We start from the raw sequence: 23,715 nt of genomic DNA on the forward strand, positions 1-23,715 counted from the left end.
GTTGGGGAATCCTCACAGCGCCAGGGTATCTTTAATAATAATAATAATAATAATAGATTGGATTTGTAATGCACTTTTTGTTCGCTGGGATCCCAAAGTGCTACACTACAGGGTTAGAACATAGTTAAAAAATAAAAAATAAAATAGTTATTAGTAAAAACAATCAAATAAAATACAGAATAAAAGTAAGATAAAAATAGAACATAGTTAATTAAAAACATAGTATAAACAGACAATTTAAAAACAACAGCGCAAGAAAATAAAAATAAAAAGCTAACAGTTGAATAGGTAGGTTTTCAGGCCTGTTTTAAAAGAGTCCAGAGATCAGTCTTCTCATGGTGGTGCTTACAGAGGCACCCAGCGAGTCGGTGATCTGGTAAGTGATTTTGTAAAGGTATGGCTGGACATCATTGAGAGTTGTGTCAAACACATTGATTGATTGATTGAAAAGTTTATTAACAGATTGCAGAATGGGTACAGTACAGTACATCTCAATACATACAATTGTTAAGGGGATGCAGACCAGAGAAAGACTTTCGTCTTGTTTCCACCAGGGTCCCCCATTTTCAATTCATCATAACATATATGACATACATGACATACAGATAGACAGTACTGCTACATCTATACATTTATGACATATCAGATTTGCAAATACAGTACTGTTTGTGATACAAAAGTGTTCAGAAAAGGAGTGTATATACATTTGGCGTAGAAACTGTACATTGGAGGAGGTTGGTGGGGTGGGGTTGGGTGGGTTGGGTGAGGGCTGTACATTGGAGGTGGGGGGGGGGGGGGGGGGGGGGGGGGGTTGGGTAGGGGACACACACACATTTTACACTGTACATTGGAATGTTGACAAAGCCTTACTTGGTCATTTACTGTACAACTAGGTTAGGACATTTGTAGGGGCCAGTTTCGAATTGCAGTCTCACGTAGGTGTTTTTTGAGAGTGTTTTTGAAGGTGGGTAGTGATTCACATTCCTTTACAGCTTTAGGCAGGGCGTTCCACATTGATGTGGCATAATTGCGAAACGTGTTTAGTCCCTTGTTTGAGCCGAATCTGGGTTTTACATGATTTGTGGAGCTCCCTCTGGTGTTGTGATCGTGGTATTCACTGACCTTTGGGAAGTATTTTGACATGTACATGGGTACCTTGGTCGCGTAGTGTATCTTGTAGACCAGGCCCATTGCAAGTTGCTGTACTCTGTCGTCTACTCTAAGCCATCCTAGGTTGTCAAAGTGGGCAGGGGTGAGGTGGGTTCTAGGAGTCAGGTCAAGTAGTAGTCTGACTAGCTTGTTTTGAGATGTTTGTAATTTGTTTTTTAGTGCCTTTGAGGTGCTTTGGTACCATGAGGTGCAAGCATAGTCGTAGTACCCTTGAATGAGTGCTCCTGCTAGAGTCTTCAGGGTATTCTTGTTTACCAGAGAGGAGATCCGGTACAAGAATCGCGTTCGTTGGTTGACTTTTTTTATTACATTGGATGCCATTTTGTCACAGGAAAGATTAGCCTCTAGGATGGAACCCAGGTAGGTAATTTCATCTTTCCTTGTGACAATATTGTCACCCACTGTAACCGAGAAGTCGTCAGTCTTGCTGAGTTTGTTATTTGAACCGAAGAGAATGGACTCTGTTTTGCCCATGTGTAATGATAGTTTGTTGTCGGCGAGCCATATGCAGATTTTGCCTAGTTCCGAGCTGAGGGCTTTTTCAACCTGTAACTTGTTCTTGTCAGAGACCAGCAGGGCTGAGTCGTCCGCAAACAGGAACAAGTTGCAGTCACAAGCTGACGACATGTCATTTGCATAAATTAGGAATAGTAGCGGTCCTAGTATGCTTCCTTGTGGAACACCACAGCTCACTGTGAGGGGGGGGGATAGGGTACCGTTTACTTCCACCATCTGTTCCCTCCCCTCCAGGTAGGATTGTATCCAGCTCACTGATAGACTATCAAAACCAATTGCTTTTAGCTTGTCAATCAGAATGGTGTGATTGACAGTGTCGAAGGCCTTTTGTAGGTCCAGCATGACCATGCCGCAGTATTTGCCCGCGTCCACCTCTTGTTTGATGTGGTCGTTCAAGTAGAGAAGGCATGTGTCAGTGGAGTGGGATGTTCTGAAGCCAGATTGGAATTCGTAGATTAGATTTTTTTCCGCGAGGTATTTTTCGATCTGTTCGTATACTATTTTTTCCATGACTTTCGAGATGGATGTAAGGATAGAAACAGGGCGGTAGTTACCCGGGTCTAATTTGCTGCCCTTTTTGTGCAGGGGTGTTACTCTCGCAATTTTGAAGTCCTTGGGGACGTGTCCCTGTTTTATGGAGAGGTTTATTATGTGTGTGATGACTGGGGTGATGGCTGCTGCTGAGTCTCTGAGGAATTTGGAGGGGATGTTGTCATGGCCAGTGGCCTTGTTTGGTTGGAGGGCGCTCAGTTTTTTGAGTACCTCATCTGTAGTTACTATTTCCAGTTTGAAGTCGTCTTTGTGGACGCCTAGGTTCATGTAGTATGCTACTATGTGTTCTACCCCATACTGCCCTGAGTGTGAGGGTAGTTTGTTTACCAGTGTTGTGGCTATGTTTGTGAAGAAAGTGTTTAAGTAATTGGCTACATCCAGCTTGTCTGTGATGAGCGTGTTGTCCGTCTTTATGTTTATGTTTGAGAACCTGGTTTTGAGTTTTTTACTGCAGCCTAGTTGATTGTTGAGTAATTTCCAAAGTTCACGTGGTTTATTTTTGTTTTCCTCGGTTTTGTCATTGATGAAATTTTTTTTTGCAGTTTTGATCATGGAGTTGTCCACCTCTGACTGTGTGGGCATCTTTGGGAGGTATTCATGGCGGTTTATGACCTCTATAACGTTGATTACGTTCTCACCAAGCTTCTCACCCACTTTCTCCCGACAGATCTGTCTCTCTTGCTCACTGGCCAGGTTTACAATATTGACTTTAATGCTCCACACCTCCCAAGGAATGCACTCGTCAGAAAAAGGCCATCGGGACTTCTTCTTCTGGTAGAACTCCAGAGAGATTTGCCCGCCATCACTATCGGAGTTGCTCAAAGCATCCTGTAATGAATGCAGAGTAAACAAAGAAATTATCGGATGACCACTCACTGCATGCATGATACTCTGTAATCAAATATATAACAAATATATATATATATCATCATGATTACCTTGAAGTCACACACAACTTTCCTGATCACTCTGTCAAGCTCATCTGATGATACCCTGACAAAGGTGAAGTCAATAAAGTCGCAGTCTGTGTCGTGTGTGCCAACGGCGCAAATAGAGTATTTGCACTCTTTCTTGTAGTGGAATTTCCCCGTGCTGCGATGCATTAGAATGGTGTGTAGCAGACCAAGCATGGCTTCATAAACCTGTCTTGCCTCCACTGTCACCTCAAGGACTTCCGAACGACAGTTCATGGTGAAATGTGTTCCTTTTAGCGAAAGTACGGGTTTGAGCTAGCGTTAGCTAGTTAAGAATCGTAGTACGACAATGTGGTCCTTTGTCGTTATTCCTCTTCCATAAACAGGATTATCAGCTCCAGTCGCTGTGGTGGTGGACAGTCGTTAGCTAGCTGGCTAGCTTGTGTTGTTGTTCACATCATCACATGATACCTATAGCTATAACAGTGTCAGAAATGCCTTTCGCAGATTGTGAATTTAGCTAGAGGAACTGTAATGTAGATAACCATTAGCATTAGCTACATCGCATAGTGCGTCTAGTTTGTTAAAATGTCTAACTAGTGTGAGCAAACACAAGGGCTATGATGAACTGTTGCCCAAAGAAAAACTATCGATGTTATGAAGGAGGAGCCACACAATTTCTGACAACGTCAACAAATACGGCAGGCGGTGTAGCTCAAAGTACTATACTTTGGCGATTTCACCTTTACCGGTCACAAACAATGTATTTTTTTCCATTGACAGCGTTTACATTTTCCCATTTAATATCAGTACATATTCGTCTTAAATGCTACAGTAATTGCCACTAAGTGCATTCAAACGTTTGATATAAAAACAGATACAACTTCGCGTCCCGCATCATAGTCTCGCTATGCATGCTGGGAATAACTTCGTGTCACATCCAATAGGGTCCAGCTGCAGCGCCGGAGAATCCTCTCATTGGGCAAGCCTGTGAATGAATGAATGATGAATGAATGAAAACGTTATTTAACAGATTGCAGAATGGGTACAATACAGTACGGCTCAATACACACAATTGTTATGGGGATGCAGACCAGAGAAAGACGTTTGTCTTGTTTACATTAGGGTCCCCCATTTTCAATTCATAGTGACATTTATGACATACACAACATACATGACATTTATGGCATAGGGACATACATGACATACAGGTATTTACTGTTACATTTGTGACATATACGATATTCAAATATACAGTACTGTTACCCATAGATCCTGACAGAGTATATACATATGATGGGGAGGGGACTGTACATTAGGAGGGGGTGGGTGGGAGAGAAATATACGGTGGGGAGAGATACATATACGGTGGGGAGGAGACTGTACATTAGGAGTGGGTGGGTGGGAGAGAAATATACATACCGTGGGGAGAGAATAATATATACATGCGGTGGGGAGGAGACTGTCTATAGGAGGGGGTGGGGGGGTTTGGACATTTACGGTGGCCAGTTTCGAATTGCAGCCTCCCGTAGGTGCTCTTTAAGAGCGGTTTTGAATGTGGGTAGGGATTCACATTCCTTTACAGCTTTGGGTAGGGCGTTCCACATTGATGTGGCATAATTGCTAAACATGTTTAGTCCCTTGTTTGAGCTGAATCTGGGTTTAACATGATTTGTTGAGCTTCCTCTGGTGTTGTGGTCGTGGTATTCACTGACCTTTGGGAAGTATTTTGACATGTACATGGGTACCTTAGTCGTATAGTGTATCTTGTAGACCAGGCCCATTGCAAGTTGCTGTACTCTGTCGTCTACTCTAAGCCATAGGTTGTCAAAGTGGGCAGGGGTGAGGTGGGTTCTAGGTCAAGTAGAAGTCTGATTAGTTTGTTTTGTGATGTTTGTAATCTTGTTTTTAGCGCCTTTGAGGTGCTTTGGTACCATGAGGTGTAAGCATAGTCGTAAGTATACCCTTGAATGAGTGCTCCTGCCAGAGTCTTCAGGGTATTCTTGTTTACCAGAGAGGAGATCCGGTACAAGAATCTAGTTCGTTGGTTGACTTTTTTTTATTACCTTGGATGCCATTTTGTCATATGAAAGATTTGCCTCTAGGAGGTATGTGGCAGCCACGAACCTACTTTCTATAGAAGCAGCTATTGGATTGATTGATTGATTGAAAATTGTATTAATGTCAGCCTTGTTTCGAACTGGTTATGCTTAGGCCCCCTTTCGAAGTCGCCCTCTTTCGAAGTCGGTTATGCTTAGAGTTTGGAATCAGGGCTGGTGGTCTATCGCCCTGCTCTAAAGATAAACTCTAAGCATAACCGACTTCGAAAGAGGGCCTAAGCATAACCAGTTCGAAACAAGGCGGACATTAATAAAATGTTCAATCAATCAATCCAATAACACACGCTCACTTAAAACAGCGCACCTCCGAGCTGCTTCTATAGAAAGTAGGTTCGTGGCTGCCACAGGCTTGCCCCTTGAGAGGATTCTCCGGCGCTGCAGCTGGACCCTCCTCGTCACATCTCTCGCGACTTGTCTCCTCGGCTCCTGGGTCGCTGCCTCTCTCTCAGGAGTTCAGCTCATCTTGCTCCTGTATCCGCGGCGGTTAATCAAGAAGACGCGACCAGTGTTCTGCGAAGATGTATGAATTATTGGACCCAAAACGTCTGTGAACTTTGAAGTGTTTGGTGCACTGGGCGTAGTTTATACCAGTGACACACTGGCGGACTCGCGTCAGCAAGGTGTTGAAAGTGGTGTGCGCTGAGAGGAAGGCGAACACCGTAACAACGCTGCGTTGTCATTTCCTCAACAAGAACCACACCACTAGGAATCCCCAGCTTTAGCGATATAACCTTAACAGATATATAACCTTAACATTAGCAGCTAGTCCGGTTATCGGTCCCCAAGAGGTTTTGCCACCCGAGCCACAACAAAGCAAGTCCAGAAGAAGAGATGGTGCTTCGCTTTGAAGAGCTTTTCCGTGAGACTTCCCATTCACCTGGATATTTTCTGGTGGGTCTTAGTTAGCTTACATGTGGACAGTATAACGTTAGTTATGTAATAATAACTAATTAATTTGGAGAAACTTTGTTCGCTCGTTAGTCAAAGTTGAAATACCGAATGATCGTAACGTTAACTGTTTACTGTCGCTAGCTACCTAAGCTAACTAACAACAATCAGCTTGGGGCTGTTTCGCCTGTAATGTAGACGGGTCGTCACTTGAGTCTCGAGGTTTATATATTATATATTGTGTATAAGCTCCGGTATCTCTGTGATCCTTGTTGTTACTACAAAGTACCGCACCAGTGAACGCCAACATGACTGACCACAACTTTGGGTTAATTATTTGGCAGTCGAGTCACTAAAGCGGGTAACGTTACCAAAATGTTTTCGGAAGGATCGCCTTCTTCACCGTGGACTTTATTAACGCTCACCGCCGGCTAGTGAGAGGTCGTGAGAATGTCAGCGGATTTCTTGCAAGAGTAAAGGTGTGTGTTTTGACTTCGGGGCATTGTCGTCATTTCGTGGTTAAGGATGTCTGACTCCGAAAGTTCCTTTTCATATTTTGGCTTGGGAGACCCGCAGTGGCTTTGCATGGTCACACTGTTCGCCGCGTCGCTGGTGACCCTGCTGCTGTACTTGGTGCAGTATTTCCAACAAGGAGATCTAGGAAGAGGACTTCATCATCACCATCACACACCGATACAGAACAATGCTGCGGCGAAGGAGGAAGCGGACGCTCTGTTGGTCTGGGCGCTGTCACTGAAGAGCTGGACAAGTCAATGGAGAGGAGCTTGGTGCAGGGCGTTGAACCACGAATCGGGGAAGTCGGGGGTAAGTCTCATGCATAAATGTATAGATGTAGCAGTATTGTCTATCTGTATGTCGTGTGTGTCATCTATATGTTATTATGATGAATTGAAAATGGGGGACCCTGATGTAAACAAGACGAAAGTCTTTCTCTGGTCTGCATCCCCTTAACAATTGTATGTATTGAGCTGTACTGTACTGTACCCATTCTGCAATCTGTTAATAAAGTGTTCAATCAATCAAAACCACGGTTTTATACCTCTCTCTGGTTGATTACTTTCATGAAAGGTTATTTTTTTATTATTTTTTTAATGACAGTATGTTGTGATGTCTAAAACAATGTATTGAAAGGGCTGACACTGGCGGGCGAATGAATTATTTCCATACTCATAATCTCCCACATATCTGCGAAATCCTCAAAAGATTATTTCCAGCCCATTATGGGCATGCTACAGTGCGTGGAGTGTTCCTTCAACAGGGCTGATCATTGTTCATTTCTCAGCAAACACTTGGCTAATTATCACACTTGTTCTTTAATCCCCATGACAATGAGGTTTGTTATAGTTCTGCATATTTCTAATTTGTTCCCCTTTCCCATACAGGGCTCTGTTTTGATAACATTTCAGGAGGATGGTCTTCAGTCATCAGATTTGGTGGTCAGCCAAGTGTCCAGCTTCCAGAAGTCTGCTGGGCAGAAGGTACACTAGTCAGTTATCCATTGCATGTATACAAGAGGCTTGATTGTGTTACGTACATGCAAACTCCGTTGCCATTTTGAATCCAGAATAGGTCATCTGTGTGATTTGTGCAGATCAAATGAGGTTTTCAAATGGGGAGGGGGTGGGGGATCTCTGATCATTCTCATTACTGCTGGGCTAAATACAACTCTGAGCAGTGAGCCATAGGGGATTGAAAGCAGAAAGCTATGCCTTCTGAGTAGATCAAATTATAGTTGTCATGACTGACAGGAATGACGTGTGTGGGGGGATGCTACAGTCCTGGACCCCAGCCTTTCTGGAACGCACACACTATTGCATTGGTCACGTCTAGGATCGACTGTTGATAGACCATACCAGTTTGTGATGCTGCAGTAAAAAAAGAAGAAGAAATTGCTCTTGTGATTATTATTTAAACTAAACTAATGCTGAGGGAACTTGAATGTGAATGAAATCAAGAAAGCAACATTCAAGGACAGCAGTTACCATTACCTTATAGTAACCACATTGAAGCAAGCTTGTCACCCCTTTTCATCCCACATGAGTCTGATGGTTGAGATTGGTTTTGAGTGATCAAATCAAGTTTGTGATTCGAGGATGGTGTTTTGGATGAATGGGGTGTTGAGTGTCAGTGCAGCATCCTCTTCCTCTTGCAACAAGGAATGTTGCACTCGTTTTGGCAACTTAGACCAGCAAATTATTTATGGATTTCCCGTTTCCTAGCTTATGTACTCTTAATGTCACAATAACCTGCTGCTAACGTCTGTGTATTCCCACCCAAAGCGCTACTAATGGAAAGGGTTACTCCATGGCCAGTGCAACCTTTTAACTACCACACTACAGACGGTTCCGTCTGTAGTGTGGTAGTAAAAGGGTTAACCCTCTGTAGTGTGGTAGTGAAAGGGTTAACCCTTTGTCGTGTGGTAGTGAAAGGGTTGACTTAGGAACATCTGAGTCACACCATGTCTTATTAGGCTGCTTTGGCACTTGGAAGACATGTCCCCCTCCCACAAGAGCCAAACTGTTTGTAGAGATGTCACGCAGTAAGCACGTTTTCTTCTTTTACAACCGTGTCACAAGAGTCATACTCGTGGTGTCTTAAAGTAGTGTCTTAAAGTTCTTTCATACTTTTTTATGGCAGCAAACCAGAAAAGGTTAATGAAAAAAGCCAGTCGTCATCATCCTGTTTCATGAATCAAACAAATTCAGTGCTAACCCTCAATATATGTGTGCTGGATGGTGCACAAAAGGAATCCTGCCTATATATATATATATTAGTGTTGCACGATACAACGATACTAGAAAAGTATCGCCATACCCAGCTGTTAAAAACATTTCAATACTCCATTTTATTAGTATCGATACTTTTAGAATAATAGCCTGATGCTGTGTATTGTCTATGAATAGGCATAGAAAGAAGAGTAGGGTATATCTGCAGAGCCGCAAGCCCAACGTCTGGGCGGGGCTTCGTGGCTTGGACTAGGTTTGACTGTGCGTGGGGGGGGCGTCGTGGCTTGTACCTTGTTTTGCACTACTGCGGATGAGGGGGGGGGGGGGGGGCTCTCTCTCTCTCTCTCTCTCTCTCTCTCTCTCTCTCTCTCTCTCTCTCCTTGTTTACGACATACACAACATCGTCTTGTGTTACATTTGTGATTGATTGATTGAAAACTTTATTAACAGATTGCAGAATGGGTACAATACAGTACAGCTCAATACACACAATTGTTAAGGGGATGCAGACCAGAGAAAGACTTTCGTCTTGTTTACATCAGGGTCCCCCATTTTCAATTCATCATAACATGACATACAGATAGACAATACTGCTACATCTATACATTTATGACATACCAGATCTACAAATATACAGCACTGTTTGTGATACAAAAATAGTCTAAAAAGAGAGTATATACATTTGAGGGGGAAGAAACTGTACATTGGAAGATAAACATTTAATTGCATTATCTGAAATTATCTGCATTTAACATCCTGCTATCCTCAAATTTACAATTTACATTACATTTGGTTTACTTGAGGTAAATTTCACCCCAGCAATTTAAACCTCTAGAAAATTATTAAAATTGTAACCAAAGTTTGTGTCTGGGGTGCACAGGGTAAAACAATTAGATTTTACAATATTTCAGATAATGAAATTAAATGTTTATCATCAACTATCTAGTTAGTATTTATAGGTACATTGAGTCCATCCTCACCTCCATCACACTATGGTACGCTGCAGCCAAGGACAAAGGCAGGCTGCAGCGTGTCATCCACTCTGCTGAGAAGGTGATCGGCTGCAATCTGCCATTTCTCCAGGATGCGTGAACATTTAAGGCAACCAACTTGTGTTCAGCTTTTCTCTGATTGGCCACGACCCCCCGCCCCCTTTTGCCGCGAGCACGGCAGAGGTCCCTGCGAGCGGCAGAGGTCCCAAATGTAATGAATGAAATGCGGAGCTGTAATCTTTGTCCGAATCGAATCACGCGAATACACAACGCATTTATCAAAACAACTACGCGATTCACTCGTCACTGTACATCAGTGGAGGCTGCTGACTGATTAACTAGAAACTGTACATTGTAACGTTATATAATGTATAATGTTATTTCGCGTTTGTAACGTCATAAAACAACTACCAGATTCACGCGTCACTGTACATCAGTGGAGGCTGCTGACTGATTAACTAGAAACTGTATGCTGTAACGTTATATGTTGTTTCGCGTTTTTAACGTCATAAACCAACTACCAGATTCACTCGTCACGCTACATCAGTGGAGGCTGCTGACCAGATTATTATTATATTATATTATATATTAAATTATATTTTTTAAACATCCCCAACGCTGCAACACCCCCATTCCTCCCAGGTGTCAGGCGTCAGGCTCCTCATTCGCTTCCATTCATTTTGGGGACCATGTTCAAATATCATACTTCTGAAGTATAAACAAACTATACTGCTGTGACGATTTTGAATATCTTAACATGTATTTACGCCCTTCCTCTACGCGAGGCCACAGATGGGTTTTATGTAACACAAGGACAATGAATGAATTTTCTTCTATTTACAAATAATTGTTGATTATTACTGTTACTGTATTGTTTGTCTTGTTTCATGGGCTGCCAAAATGTTATATTTTGCACCAGGGAACTTGAAGGTTCATGCACAACATGTGTGTAACCTCAACCCTGTATTGCAAAATTAAGTGATATACAATTTTTTATATATAGTTATGGCGTTAACACTTTGGTTGCCTAAGGTTAAATTAATGATATACCATAGATTGCCAGCGCTATTTGTCTATGGAGAAAGTCCCCTTCTTTGCAGGGCTATAACTTTTTAAATTCTATTGCTACATTGCCATTATTAGGGCCCATTCAAAGTCCTATATGTATTGTTCATTGTGTAGCAACGTTAAACTTTTTCATTCACATATTCATAGTAAAGTATGGTCTAATGTATAAGTATGTTTTCATCTCTTTCTGCAGCTTTCTCCAGAACGTGATATATAGCCCCAAATGCATTATATTGATGATGAAATACAGTTTGATGGCAATCAGCGCGATATAAAAAATTCCAACTAGACGTACTTCTAGAAGTTACTACACGTCATCTGATGTTGACCGGATGGGCGAGGGGGCGTTTATAATTCCGTGGGCAGCGTTATACCAATCATCTAATGTGGGTCAAATGTTGATAATATCAGTTATTATCGAAGAAGGTAACGTTACACGCTGAAACTCACCCCAGTCTCCGCGCGCCGCTGGGCGATCATCGTCGAGTAGAAATTTTATCATTATGGGATATATTTTTACCCGGTCCATCTCCAGCTTGTATAATGGTATATACGTCCAAATCATGTTGTTTATCGAGTTATTGGCAATCGATCACTGTGTAGCGTGACGAGCCAGAGTCACATGAACCATAGCGAGCGCCCGGAAGTACTACGGTCGTCATGACAACCTCTATTCAACATCCTGTTTTGGCGATTGCGCCGATCGGCCACCAGATGGCGCTCCTGAACCGCCAGAGAGCTCAGTGGGTCCTGCTGGTGGATCTCAGGCCAGCGGAGGGACATTATGAATCCGATCGCAGATTTTTGAAATATTGATATAAGGACGCTGTACAGCGTCCCCCGGCAACTTTAGCATGGCCAGCAAAGACGTGAAAAGACGTGTCCCGGCACTCAAAGTGTTAAGCAACCGCGCGAACACTGCTGATATGGCATTAACCAACAACACAACGGCGTAACGAGCACCTCTGGCATTAACCAACAACACAACGAGCACCTCTCAGAGCACCTGGGGGAGCCTCATGCGCATGCGCGGCCGACAGGTCACTCTCTGCCGCGTTGCTCTCTGCCGCGGGCGGCGCAACAACACACAGAGCGGCAGGGCTAGCGCGGTCACATGGCCGTGTGGCCAAATCAGAGAAACGCTGAACGAAAAGCTGAACACAAGTTGGTTGCCATAAATGTTCACGCCTCCAGGACCTGTACGCCTCTCCAGAACTCTGAAGCGTGCAGGTAAGATTGTGGCCGACCCCTACCACCCCGGTCACAACCTGTTTGAGTCACTCCCCTCTGGAAGGAGGCTGTGGTCCACCAGGGCCAAAACCTCACCCCACAAGAACAGTTTCTTCCCCTCTGCAGTGACTCAGTGAGCCTCATCAACAAGGCTCGGGACCCTCACTCACTGTGTTACATCAACACACCCTACTGGACTATATACTTGCCCACTGCATTGTTACTCATTCTAATTAGTGTATATAATTGACCACATCTGCCCAGTTGTACAGCCCTGGCCTATTCCTATTTTATTTTTATATATGTGCTATATTTAATTTAGTTTATATCCCATATAATTTTATTCAACCTCTTATTTACTGATTCTGATGTAACTCTAACCAGTTAATTAACAGTCTCTCCATCAATGTAACTCTAACCATATTTGCATATCTTGTATGTCACAAACTTAAGAGATGGCAACCTCCACCCTCCTCTCAGCCCTTGCAACCTCCTTCGACAAGCTCTGTCCCCTCGTTGAGAAACCTGCCCGCCGTTCCCCACCCAGTCCATGGCTGACAGATCCAGTGAGAGAACAAAGACAGGTCCTGAGAGCAGCTGAAAGGAAGTATAGAAAGTCACGCCTCACTGCTGACATCGACACATATCACAACCTCTTGTTAACATTCTCCAATACCATTACTAATGCCAAAGCTTCTTTCTTTCACCATAGGATCGAGGCCTCTGCCAAGAATCTTCGCAAACTGCATGCTACCATGTCCTCCCTCCTCACTCCCCCCCACCCCCCCCTCCCTCATCTTTCTCTGCCGAAGACTTTGCGATCTTCTTTGAGGAAAAAGTGGAGAACATCCGCAGCTCCTTCTCCCAACCCCCACCCATTCCAAATGCTGAATCGAGAACCTCATCCTTCACTCTGTCATCTTTCTCTCCCATTACAGAAGCCGAGACCCTGACACTGGTAACGTCGAACCGTCCGACTACATGCCAGCTGGACCGGCTACCTTCCCCACTCCTCCAGACCATAGCACCAGACATCCTCCCATTCCTAACTGCAACCATCAACTCCTCACTCAACTCGGGGGTGGTCCCCACCTCCCTAAAACAAGCCAGAGTCACGCCCCTCATAAAAAAACCATCCCTGAACCCTACCGTCATAGGCAACTACCGTCCTGTCTCTCTTCTCTCCTTCCTTTCTAAAACACTTGAACGTGCTGTATCCAACCAACTTACTGCTTATCTCTTACAGAATGACCTCCTAGACCCTAATCAGTCAGGCTTCAGGACTGGTCACTCCACAGAGACAGCCCTCATTGCGGTCACAGAGGCACTTCACTTAGCAAAAGCGAAAGGCCTCTCCTCTGTCCTGATTCTCCTAGATCTATCTGCAGCCTTCGACACAGTCAACCACCAGATCCTCCTCGCGGCCCTCGCAGGAATGGGAGTGGCTGGCTCTGCGCTGACATGGTTGTCATCATACCTCAATGACCGCTCCTACCAAGTGTCATGGAGAGGGACCCTGTCGGCCACCCGCCCCCTGCGGACGGGTGTCCCCCAGGGCTCGGTTTTAGGACCCCTTCTCTTCTCCCTCTACACTAAATCACTGGGTAACATTATCACGTCTCATGGCTTCTCCTACCACTGTTATGCCGACGATACTCAACTCTTCCTCTCCTTCCCTCCCTCAGATATCCACGTCTCTGAGCGGATCTCGGCCTGTCTGTCCGACATCTCCGCCTGGATGACGACCAACCACCTCAAACTGAACCTAAGCAAAACAGAATTGCTCCACCTGCCGGCCAAATCCTCCCCCCTGACCGACCTTTCCATCACAGTCGAGAATGCAGCTGTGACCGCGTCCCCGACCGCCAAGAACCTTGGTGTTGTCCTCGACGACCAGTTGAACTTCTCTGCTCACATCGCAGCGACAACCAGAACCTGCCGATTCCTCCTGAGCAACGTCAGAAGGATACGCCCCTTCCTGACAAAAGAAGCCACCCAACTCCTCGTCCAATCAACAGTCATCTCCCGCCTCGACTACTGCAACGCACTGCTCGCTGGCCTCCCGGCCACTGCCACTAAGCCTCTTCAACTCATTCAGAACGCAGCGGCCCGCCTGATCTCAAACCTACCGAAGTCGGCCCATGTCACCCCACTTCTTAGGGACCTGCACTGGCTCCCCATTGCTGCACGAATCCGCTTCAAGGCCCTCGACCTAGCATACCGTGCGGCAAAGGGAACTGCTCCCGCCTACCTCCGGTCAATGGTCTCTAACTACACACCCTCAAGACCCCTACGCTCTGCATCTTCTGGCCGCCTCAGACCTACTCCTATCCAAGCTCCGGGAGGGTCATCAAAGAGAAGTCGCCTATTCTCAGTCCTTGCCCCACAATGGTGGAATGAACTACCCACCCCAGTTAGGACAGCCGAAACACGTCCAATCTTTCGCCGTCGACTAAAGACGCACTTCTTCAACCATTATCTGAATTAAAAAAAAAAAAAAAAATCTAACCCTAACTAACCATACTGTCATGCACTTGTCCTAATAAACTAACCTACACTGTAGCACTCAACACTTTGATGAACATTGTTACTCAGCTGATAGAGTTGTGCTCTTCCTGATGGCTTGTCGTACAGAACTTGTAAGTCGCTTTGGATAAAAGCGTCAGCTAAATGACTAAATGTAAATGTAAAAATGTAAATGTCCAAACCCAACCCCCTCCAATGCACAGCCCCCCCCACCCAACCCCCTCCAATGTACAGTTTTCCCCACCTACCCAACCTCTTCCAATGTACAGTTTCTTCCCCCTCAAATGTATATACTCTCTTTTTAGACTATTTTTGTATCACAAACAGTGCTGTATATTTATAGATCTGGTATGTCATAAATGTATAGATGTAGCAGTATTGTCTATCTGTATGTCATGTTATGATGAATCGAAAATGGGGGACCCTGATGTAAACGAGACGAAAGTCTTTCTCTGGTCTGCATCCCCTTAACAATTATGTGTATTGAGCTGTACTGTATTGTACCCATTCTGCAATCTGTTAATAAAGTTTTCAATCAATCAATCACAAATGTAACACAAGACGATGTTGTGTATGTCGTAAACAAGGAGAGAGAGAGAGAGAGAGAGAGAGAGAGAGAGCGAGAGAGCCCCCCTCATCCGCATGCGCAGTAGTGCAAAACAAGGTACAAGCCACGACGCCCCGCCCACACACAGTCAAACCTAGTCCAAGCCACGAAGTCCCGCCTCAAACCTAGTCCAAGCCACGAAGCCCCGCCCAGACGTTGGGCTTGCGGCTCTGCAGATATCCCCTATTGGGGCATATGGAATCCGCTAATGTCTTATTTCTAAGGCTGTCAATCTATTGAAATATTTAATCTGATTAATCGCATGATTGTCCATAGTTAATTGTGATTAATCACAAATGAATCGCATATTTTGTATCTCTTCTAAATCTACAGATCTTACCTTACAGATCTTTTTCAAGTTTTAATACTCTTATCAACATGAGAGTAGACAAATGCTTGCTTTATGCAAAAAAATTCATGTTTATTTATTGCCACAATGAGAAATACTGTCCAGAATCGTCAAGTAACTAAGATGTGCAAACTACATTGTAAAACAAAATTCTGAAATCATGAACAAATTTAATAAAAGCCCAACAAAAAAAATAACAGATGGGCATACCAATTTACTAACTGTTACATTACATAGTAATGATTACTAACTTTACACTGAACTATTCATCCCCATTTATTTTTGTTTAAGCAGCCCTTTAACACAAAAGGATGACCCTCATGCATTGCAAATTTGCATCAAGTCGCGTGATGCACAAAATAACATAAAATAAACAAATCATTTAAAACAATGAATAAAGTGTGCATGAAATGATAGGGTCAAGAAAAAGTTAGGAACTTGTTACATTCACCCACACAAGGGCTGAGGACTCTCTCTCACACACACTCCCACCTCTCTTTCTCTTGCCCCTTCCTCATCTCTCTCTCTCTCTCTCTCACACACACACACTCTCCCAGCTCTTTCTCTTGCCCCTTCCTCATCTCTCGCTCTCTCTCTCTCTCGCTCTCACACATTGAGTCAGAAACAAACATAGTGTCGAACCTACCCTGGGTAAATAAAGGTAAAAAAAAAACCAGCCCGTTAATCTCTCATCCAAAAAAATTGGCGTTAAAAGAATTTGCGCTAACTCATTAATAACGCGATAACTTTGACAGCCTTACTTATTTCACAATTCAAAGTTTCTGAATGGACTTTTGGATTAAACCAAGTTGTATGCTGTGATGAACGGTCTTTCCCAGCAGAACACTTACCAGCAGTTACTTAATGTTACACAGGTCGAACTACGCACGCTTTAGCTTGTCAACGTTAACACATTGTCTGCCACACAGTTTGCCCATCTTATACCACTCTCTGCCAGTGCTGTAACCCTATGGAGTCGTTCACCTTCTTTGCAGGGCTATAACTTTTTAAATATTATAGCTATATCGACATTACTATGGCCCATTCAACATCGGGTATCTATCGTTCCGGATGTGGGAATGTTATATTTTTCCATTCATACATTGTCGTGTTAGTACCGTCGTGAATATAAGTATGTTTTTAGAGTGTAGAGCAGTAATTCCTAGAAGGCGAGTTATAGGCCCCGACGCATATTATACATAATCGATTGGCGTTTCGTTCCTATACACGCTATATTAAAAAATTCAAATGCATATGATCGCTATACATTATGCTCCATCATGCATGAAGGAAAGGGGGGGGGGGTCGTTTATGATTCTTTGATTGTCAGTAACGGCTTTCTTTACAACATCATACGTTGTATGGATTCATTGCAATGAAATAAATGCACAATCGAGCTGGAATTAACGGTATATTCCTCTTACCTGTGACCGATGAGCCTGGAGAAAAAAAAATCAAATTATTTGATTTAGATCTGCTAGATACATTTTCCGTTTGTACAACGCAATAAACGCCGAAACCATATTGATTCTTGCGTCTCGAGAGCGATCCAAAGTGCGCTCGAGGTGTTTGTCTGGATCCACGTAACAAGATAGCTCTGCCGGAACTTTCCCCCCGATGCACAGAGCGCCACATCCGGTTTAGAGGGAAGTGCAACTCGCCCGAAATCCACCAGGCAGCGGTATTGAGGCGTTGCAATATCAGACAGAGTCCAGCTGGCTCCCGGAGCCTTCCTGGATGAATTATGAATGCCAATAGCGAATAAAGGAAATAACGATCATAAAAACGAGTAAACTCGTTGTTGGCGTTATTAGATTGGCGGGCAATAACGAGTAAACTCGTTTTTGCCGCAGGATGTGTTAAAGATAGCAGGAGCTGTCTGCCAACACAGATGTTGTTTCAAGAAATGTATTCACAAAATTGATTACCATCCAAACGTTATTGAAGACTCCGACTAACTTTTCCTAACTATTTTGTGACCGCAGCATTTGCATTCTCCTACAGTGGGGGAGGGGAGGGGCCGAGTGAGTCTCTCTCTCGCTCTCTCTTTCTTTCTCATACATTTTCTATAGGCTACTCTTTTTTTTTACATGAATTAGGCTAACAATCCTGAATCCTGAACCTATTTTATTCAAAAGGAAGATATTTATTTACATGTGACTGTGTATTATCATCTTTTTTAATATAATTGTTAGGGGTGTCGGAAAAAATCGATAGTAGTAGTATCGTGATACTTTGCGTGGCGATACTGTATCGATACAGGGATGCCAAGTATAGATATTAAATTATTCATAAAAAAAATTATAAGGAAGTTGCATTGTTAATTTCAATACCTGTAATAGTACAGTAGTCCACACACACACACACACACACACACACACACACACGTGCATTCAGTTAAGTTGGAATATGACTGTAATACAAACAGTTCAGTTTGTCAGGTACATGCAACACAGATTACAGTGTTTACATCTGTCTGCTTGAGAAAATACCATGTTCTGCAATAAAAATGATTGAAGTGAGATGAACAGACTGAACTTTATTTTATTAGATAAAACATGTTGACAAAGTTTTACTTTGCAGTTGAAAAAAGGTAATAAATTAAATTTGATCCAAAAAAATACAAGCAATACTCGCGATATATTTTGTATCGCGATACATATCGTATCGTGAGGTCTCTGGCGATTCCCACCCTGTATTTCTTGTGCTGGCGCAAGCACTAACATAGTGTGGAGTGGAGAGATTACACATAATAACACAGTATATAGCTCAGCAGCTGTAACGGAATCATTTTATTATTTGAGTTTCAACAGCATCAACATTTTAATTAAATGCGTGTGTGTGTGTGTGTGTAGAAGCAGAAGCTTACATACTATAACTGTCCATTGGCTCAGAACTAAGGAGACAGAAAAAGTGACAAGGGCCTGGAAGAGAGGAATAACCAGCATCTTATAATGAGATGCCTCATATTTAGTCATTCAATCTCTCAGGAATACATTTAGGGTGAGCCCTTCAGTGATGCTGAGATTACATTAGGTCCCAATAAAACGAAACAAAATTGGACATAATAAGAAACACAAAAATCTGCATCAGTTGAAATAAACAAGTCAAAAACAACTCTTGTTTCTCTCATTGACGGAGGAAACTTATACCCAAATGGACACACACACAGCGTAGTCTTTCACACACACACACGCACATGCACACACGGCACGCCACACACAACAGCAGACCGTGAAAGTGAATCAATTCCTGGTACAGCAGATACAGCAGATACCTTCCCTAGTCAACCAAGTTATTTACATACAATACATTTGCATTACATTTGAGTCATGTAAAACTGCAGTCACCTCCCTGGCGTCAAATGCATGGCCTCTCCGTTTGTCTTCCCAACAGGCTGCCTGCTGTAAAGTGGTTGGCGAGAAGCTTCAGTTCTCCCTCAGTGCTGCATCGACAGCCATGGCCACAGCTCCGCCCTGTCTATACAGAGTCAGCATCGCTCCTCTGGAGCTGCAGGTAAACACTGAAGCCGCACTGACATGATGTGTGTGTGTTGGGGAGGAGGTCTGAACCTCAGTTGTTTGTGACTGTGTTGTTTTGGATGTGCAGGGCCTTCCTTTTATTTTATAATTCATATATTCAAATTTTATTTTCTTTCTTTTCTTTGACATGAAACAAGACAAAACACAATACAGTAATAATAACAATAAACAGGACTTCACAGGACATAGCAATACGAATAACAACAATAATGACAATAGAAATAACATAATTAATATTTATTATACAAGGAAGTATCTTCAAGGTTTATGTATGCATTTATTTTTATCGTCACATCATTTTCAAATCATTATAAGTTTATGTTCTACCCTAAAAATGACACAGCGTTACTTGCTTTACCCTAAAGGGAGAAATAATGTTGGTTTGCAAATTTTTGTGCAATATCTCTAACACAATGAGGAATGGGGTCACGCATCTCCTCGGAAAGGCTTCTTGCGTGGTTTTATGGGAAGGCAATGATGACGCCCCTCTGATTCATTGAGCACGATGTGCTGCGTCGCCCAGAACCGCCTCGCCCCTCGCAGGAGAATTAGATTAAATGGCCGGGGTATCTCTCAGAGCTTGGCAAATGTCCTGACGACCTCGTATAAATCACGGTCAGCCCACGTCGCTCCCAAGACCGTTTGCATTGTAAAGGTAGCCCACTTATTTCATGTTCACTTTGTCAGGCAGGACAGGCGTAGGATGATCTAATGGGAATCACTGGTTACATGTGAAAACAATCCCAACTAATGAGTCAAAAAAAAAAGGTATACTTTTTATTACAGTAGAATAACAAAAATAATAAATACAGAACCTAAACATGAAAACGAATTATATTATCACAAACACCACAAAATACATTGGACATTTCCTCCCCCACTCCCACCCCACCACCCCAGGACCCCAAAACTAATGAGTCATTCTTAACTCAATCTGCGCCAACAACAAGTATATACGTGTTTGCTCGCCATGTGTTGAACGCCAACCACGTATATATACGTTATTCTATTGTTTGATCTTTTTCCTTTGATCCCTGCGCTACAGACTCGCCCGAAGCGATCTGAATCATTTTGGCACAGCCACATACACTTGAACTGCAATGCCGATCGACTATCACCAGGTGGTAGTATCATCTGTGTCTGAATTGGAATAGCTTGGTGTTGATAGACGTCTTCCTTTTTTTTTCTTTGTAGGGGCTCCGCCTCTTGCTTGAACATAGATTCACATTGATCGCCTTGAAATTCCAATGCCTAAGCGTATTTGACCATCGAAACGTGTATAGAGATATACACTGGTAATCGCGATGGCGATGCGATCACTTGGAATTATCCTTTTTGGAATACCTTATGGCTAAGGTAAGGTACATTCTATGTCTATTTTACCGAACCTGAAACATGTTTTTCTAATGATCACAGTTCTGTGTTTCACCGGACGTAAAACATGCTTGACAAACACAATCACAGTTTTGAGTTAAAACAACCCCCCCCCCCCCCCCTTGATGATTTTGTGAAGGTACATATGTACATGTCGTATACCTTTTGATTTGGGGTTTCAGGGAATCAACCAGAACGATATGAGCTTATTGCACATAAAGTTCAGCGTGTAATAAACTACAGTGTGTGGAAACGGATGCCTTTTTACATGTTGGACTATAAATAGTGTTTGTCAAATTAGCCATACCATTTTCCCCATAGCTATAATATAGAATATACAAATAGCTCCGCAAAGATCATGAATTATTGCGAAAACAGTCACGAAAAGCCGGCCTACTGTGACCGCAAGATGCGCGGTTACTGTGGCAGAGAAAGTTAATGAGAAATGTACTCGGGACGGGCATTGATTTTCGAATATTCAAATAGTAATTAAATTATAAACAATCTATTAGTTTATGCGAATATCCCAAAATGAAATATTTTCAATGTGTAGTGTATTGAGGAGGGACCTATTAACTGTTGCATTGCTGAACGGCTTGCTAACTAGCCAGGTAGCTGGCTAGTTAATGGCTGAAAAAACAAAAGAAACATGAAGAAAGAGAGACTGGAGATGTTACATGGTAGCAACGTTTTGTTCGTTTGTCATGTTCAGTGTTTCCCATTAATTACCTAGACTGTGGCGGCCCGCGGCCGTCTAATTTGTCCCGCCACAGTTTTATAATGAACCGAAAATATTTTTTTTATTATTACATTAACACATTCAGTGCCAACAACGAGATTTCTCGTTATTTCTCACCAATGCGTTGGCTGCCAATAACGAGTTTTCACGTTATTTAATCGTTATTTCTTTTATTAGCGATATCCATTCATTTTTCATCCATCCAGCCTGACGTTATCATTGGGAATGGCTCTGAGCTCAGAAAAGGGCAAATACCGCCGCCTATCATCTCCCGGATGGTAATGCACATCATTGGATTGGATTGGGTGAAAAAGTGCATCAGAGGAAAAACTCCGGTCCAGGGTTTCCCCATCTCTGGCAAGCAGTGTCTGTTACCACATTCACTGGGGAGGCTCGGAGCAGCTTTCGATTATGTGTTTCGGACTATAACGTTGGATCAATAAACACGATCAATATTTGGAATGGCGATCAGGAATTGGATTAATCTTTTTGCAGAACATCTGATGTGAGGTAAGGACTCTATTTTACCAGTATTGGGTTAATCAGATGTTTTTTTCATAGCGATCACAACGTGTCTGTGTGTGCATGTATGACGTTAGTGCTGACTAGGGATGCCCCGATCGATCGGCCAGCGATCGGTATCGGCCGATATTCAGTATAAATATGAGATCGGTGAATTCCGATAATGCTTTATTTTCGCTGATCGTTTCAGTTTAAGAATGATAGGGATGCCCCGTGCCGATCGATCGGCCAGCATGAGACCTCCGTTAGCTAGGTAGCTAACGTTAGCTCATGTTAGCTCACTGTTTAAACAAAATGACCCAGTAAACTAAATAGTTCACTTTATTTTAATACATGATGCATTGTCTAACGTCATCTAGCCGGCTAGCAGTAGCTACAGATGGCTCCTGATATCAATGTCTTATAACATAATTGACATTATTCGTTTTTGCAGCTGAACATTGGCTAATTAGCTATCATGCTTCATAACAACACTGCGAAGATGGCAATGCTGAATGTGATTTGACCAAAGCAGATAGGGATGCCCTGATCACGTTTTTTGCCACCGATACCGATCGTCTTGAGCCATATCGGCCGATACTGATCCGATATTGATCGTTTTTGGTTTTATATTTTTTTTCTTTTTCTTTTAAATATATACTTTTTTTATATTTTTCTTTTTTAATATATATATTATATAATTATACTTGTAGTTGTATTATCTGCAAGACATCGTCACCACGCAACAAGTCAAAATGCTCGCTATCTCCACTGTCTGTGTGTATACTCTGCTTTGGTTAAATCACATTCAGCATGCCCTCAGCACAGCAGGGTATATCTGCGGCTGTGGCTCTGCAGATATACCCTACTCCCTCAGCTAGCCCCGTTTGTGACTGCGATGCAAGCCGGGGCTCGAATACGCATCGAATCAATGTTATAAGACATTGATATCAGGAGCTATCTGTAGCTACTGCTAGCCGGCTAGATAACGTTAAGACAACGCCTCAGTGAACTATTTAGTTCAATGGGACATTTCGTTTTGAACAGTGAGCTAACGTGAGCTAACGTGAGCTAACGGAGGTATCAACATGCACTACTAGACTATTGCTGGAGCATTTGTTGATATCAGGAGCTATCAGTAGCTAGCCGGCTAGATACCGTTAGACAATGCCTACTAAAAGTGAATAGTTGACTGGGTAATTTTGTTTAAACAGTAACGATAGCTAGGTAGCTAACGTTAGCTCACGGTCCCATTCACTATAGACTAGAGCAGAGGAACCTCCTCTGTGTTTACACGGGTGCAGGAGGGGCAAGGGAGGAGGAGCGGCAGTTTGCAGCTCCATGTGTCTGAGACAGACAGCGAGTGAGATCTCCGCTAAGAATTGGATCATGTTTTTTGATCGGTTTTTACGATCGGCGAAAACAAAGCATTATCGGAATTCACAGATCTCATATTTATACTGAATATCGGCCGATACCGATCCCTGGCCGATCGATCGGGGCATCCCTAAAAGCAGAGTATACACACAGACCGTGGAGCTGTTTGCAGATAGCGAGCATTTTGACTTGTTGCGTGGTGGCGATGTCTCGCACATAATACAACTACAAGTATAATTATAATATATATATATATATATATATATATATATATATATATATATATATATATATATATATATATATATATATTTATAAAACCAAAAACCATCGGTATCGGCCGATATGGCTCATAGACGATCGGTGATCGGTATCGGTGGCAAAAAACGTGATCGGGGCATCCCTAGCGCTGACCAGGTCATGGATAATAGATTTTTCATAAGTACACATATACTATCGATAATCTAGCGTTTATTTGAAACTATTCATAAATCAGCCGATAA

General features: G+C 42.9%; 2 protein-coding genes across 3 annotated transcripts in view; one reads left to right on the forward strand and one right to left on the reverse strand.

Moving 5' to 3' along the window:
• Positions 1 to 307: 307 nt before the first annotated feature.
• On the reverse strand, positions 308 to 3,776 carry atg101 (autophagy related 101; the record flags this gene model as incomplete). The annotated part of the gene is made up of 3 exons (XM_084320479.1): positions 3,177 to 3,776; positions 2,779 to 3,066; positions 308 to 400 (listed from the first exon to the last, which is right to left on the reverse strand). Exons 1-3 carry the CDS (start codon positions 3,426 to 3,428, stop codon positions 308 to 310), a joined length of 633 nt encoding a protein of 210 aa, XP_084176605.1. The 5' UTR covers positions 3,429 to 3,776.
• A 1,981-nt stretch (positions 3,777 to 5,757) lies between these two features.
• Positions 5,758 to 23,715, forward strand: part of c2cd2 (C2 calcium dependent domain containing 2) — a 73,234-nt gene continuing 55,276 nt past the window's right edge. For both annotated transcript variants that reach the window (XM_084320776.1, XM_084320777.1), the window contains exons 1-3: positions 5,758 to 6,985; positions 7,564 to 7,659; positions 19,076 to 19,195. In XM_084320776.1, the coding sequence (XP_084176902.1) occupies positions 6,686 to 6,985; positions 7,564 to 7,659; positions 19,076 to 19,195 (516 nt within the window). In that variant the 5' untranslated portion in view covers positions 5,758 to 6,685. The remainder of the gene's footprint in view (positions 6,986 to 7,563; positions 7,660 to 19,075; positions 19,196 to 23,715) is intronic.

Source organism: Notolepis coatsorum, assembly GCF_963971535.1.
Source record: "Notolepis coatsorum genome assembly, chromosome: 8".
In the NCBI taxonomy this organism is placed as follows: Eukaryota; Metazoa; Chordata; class Actinopteri; order Aulopiformes; family Paralepididae; genus Notolepis; species Notolepis coatsorum.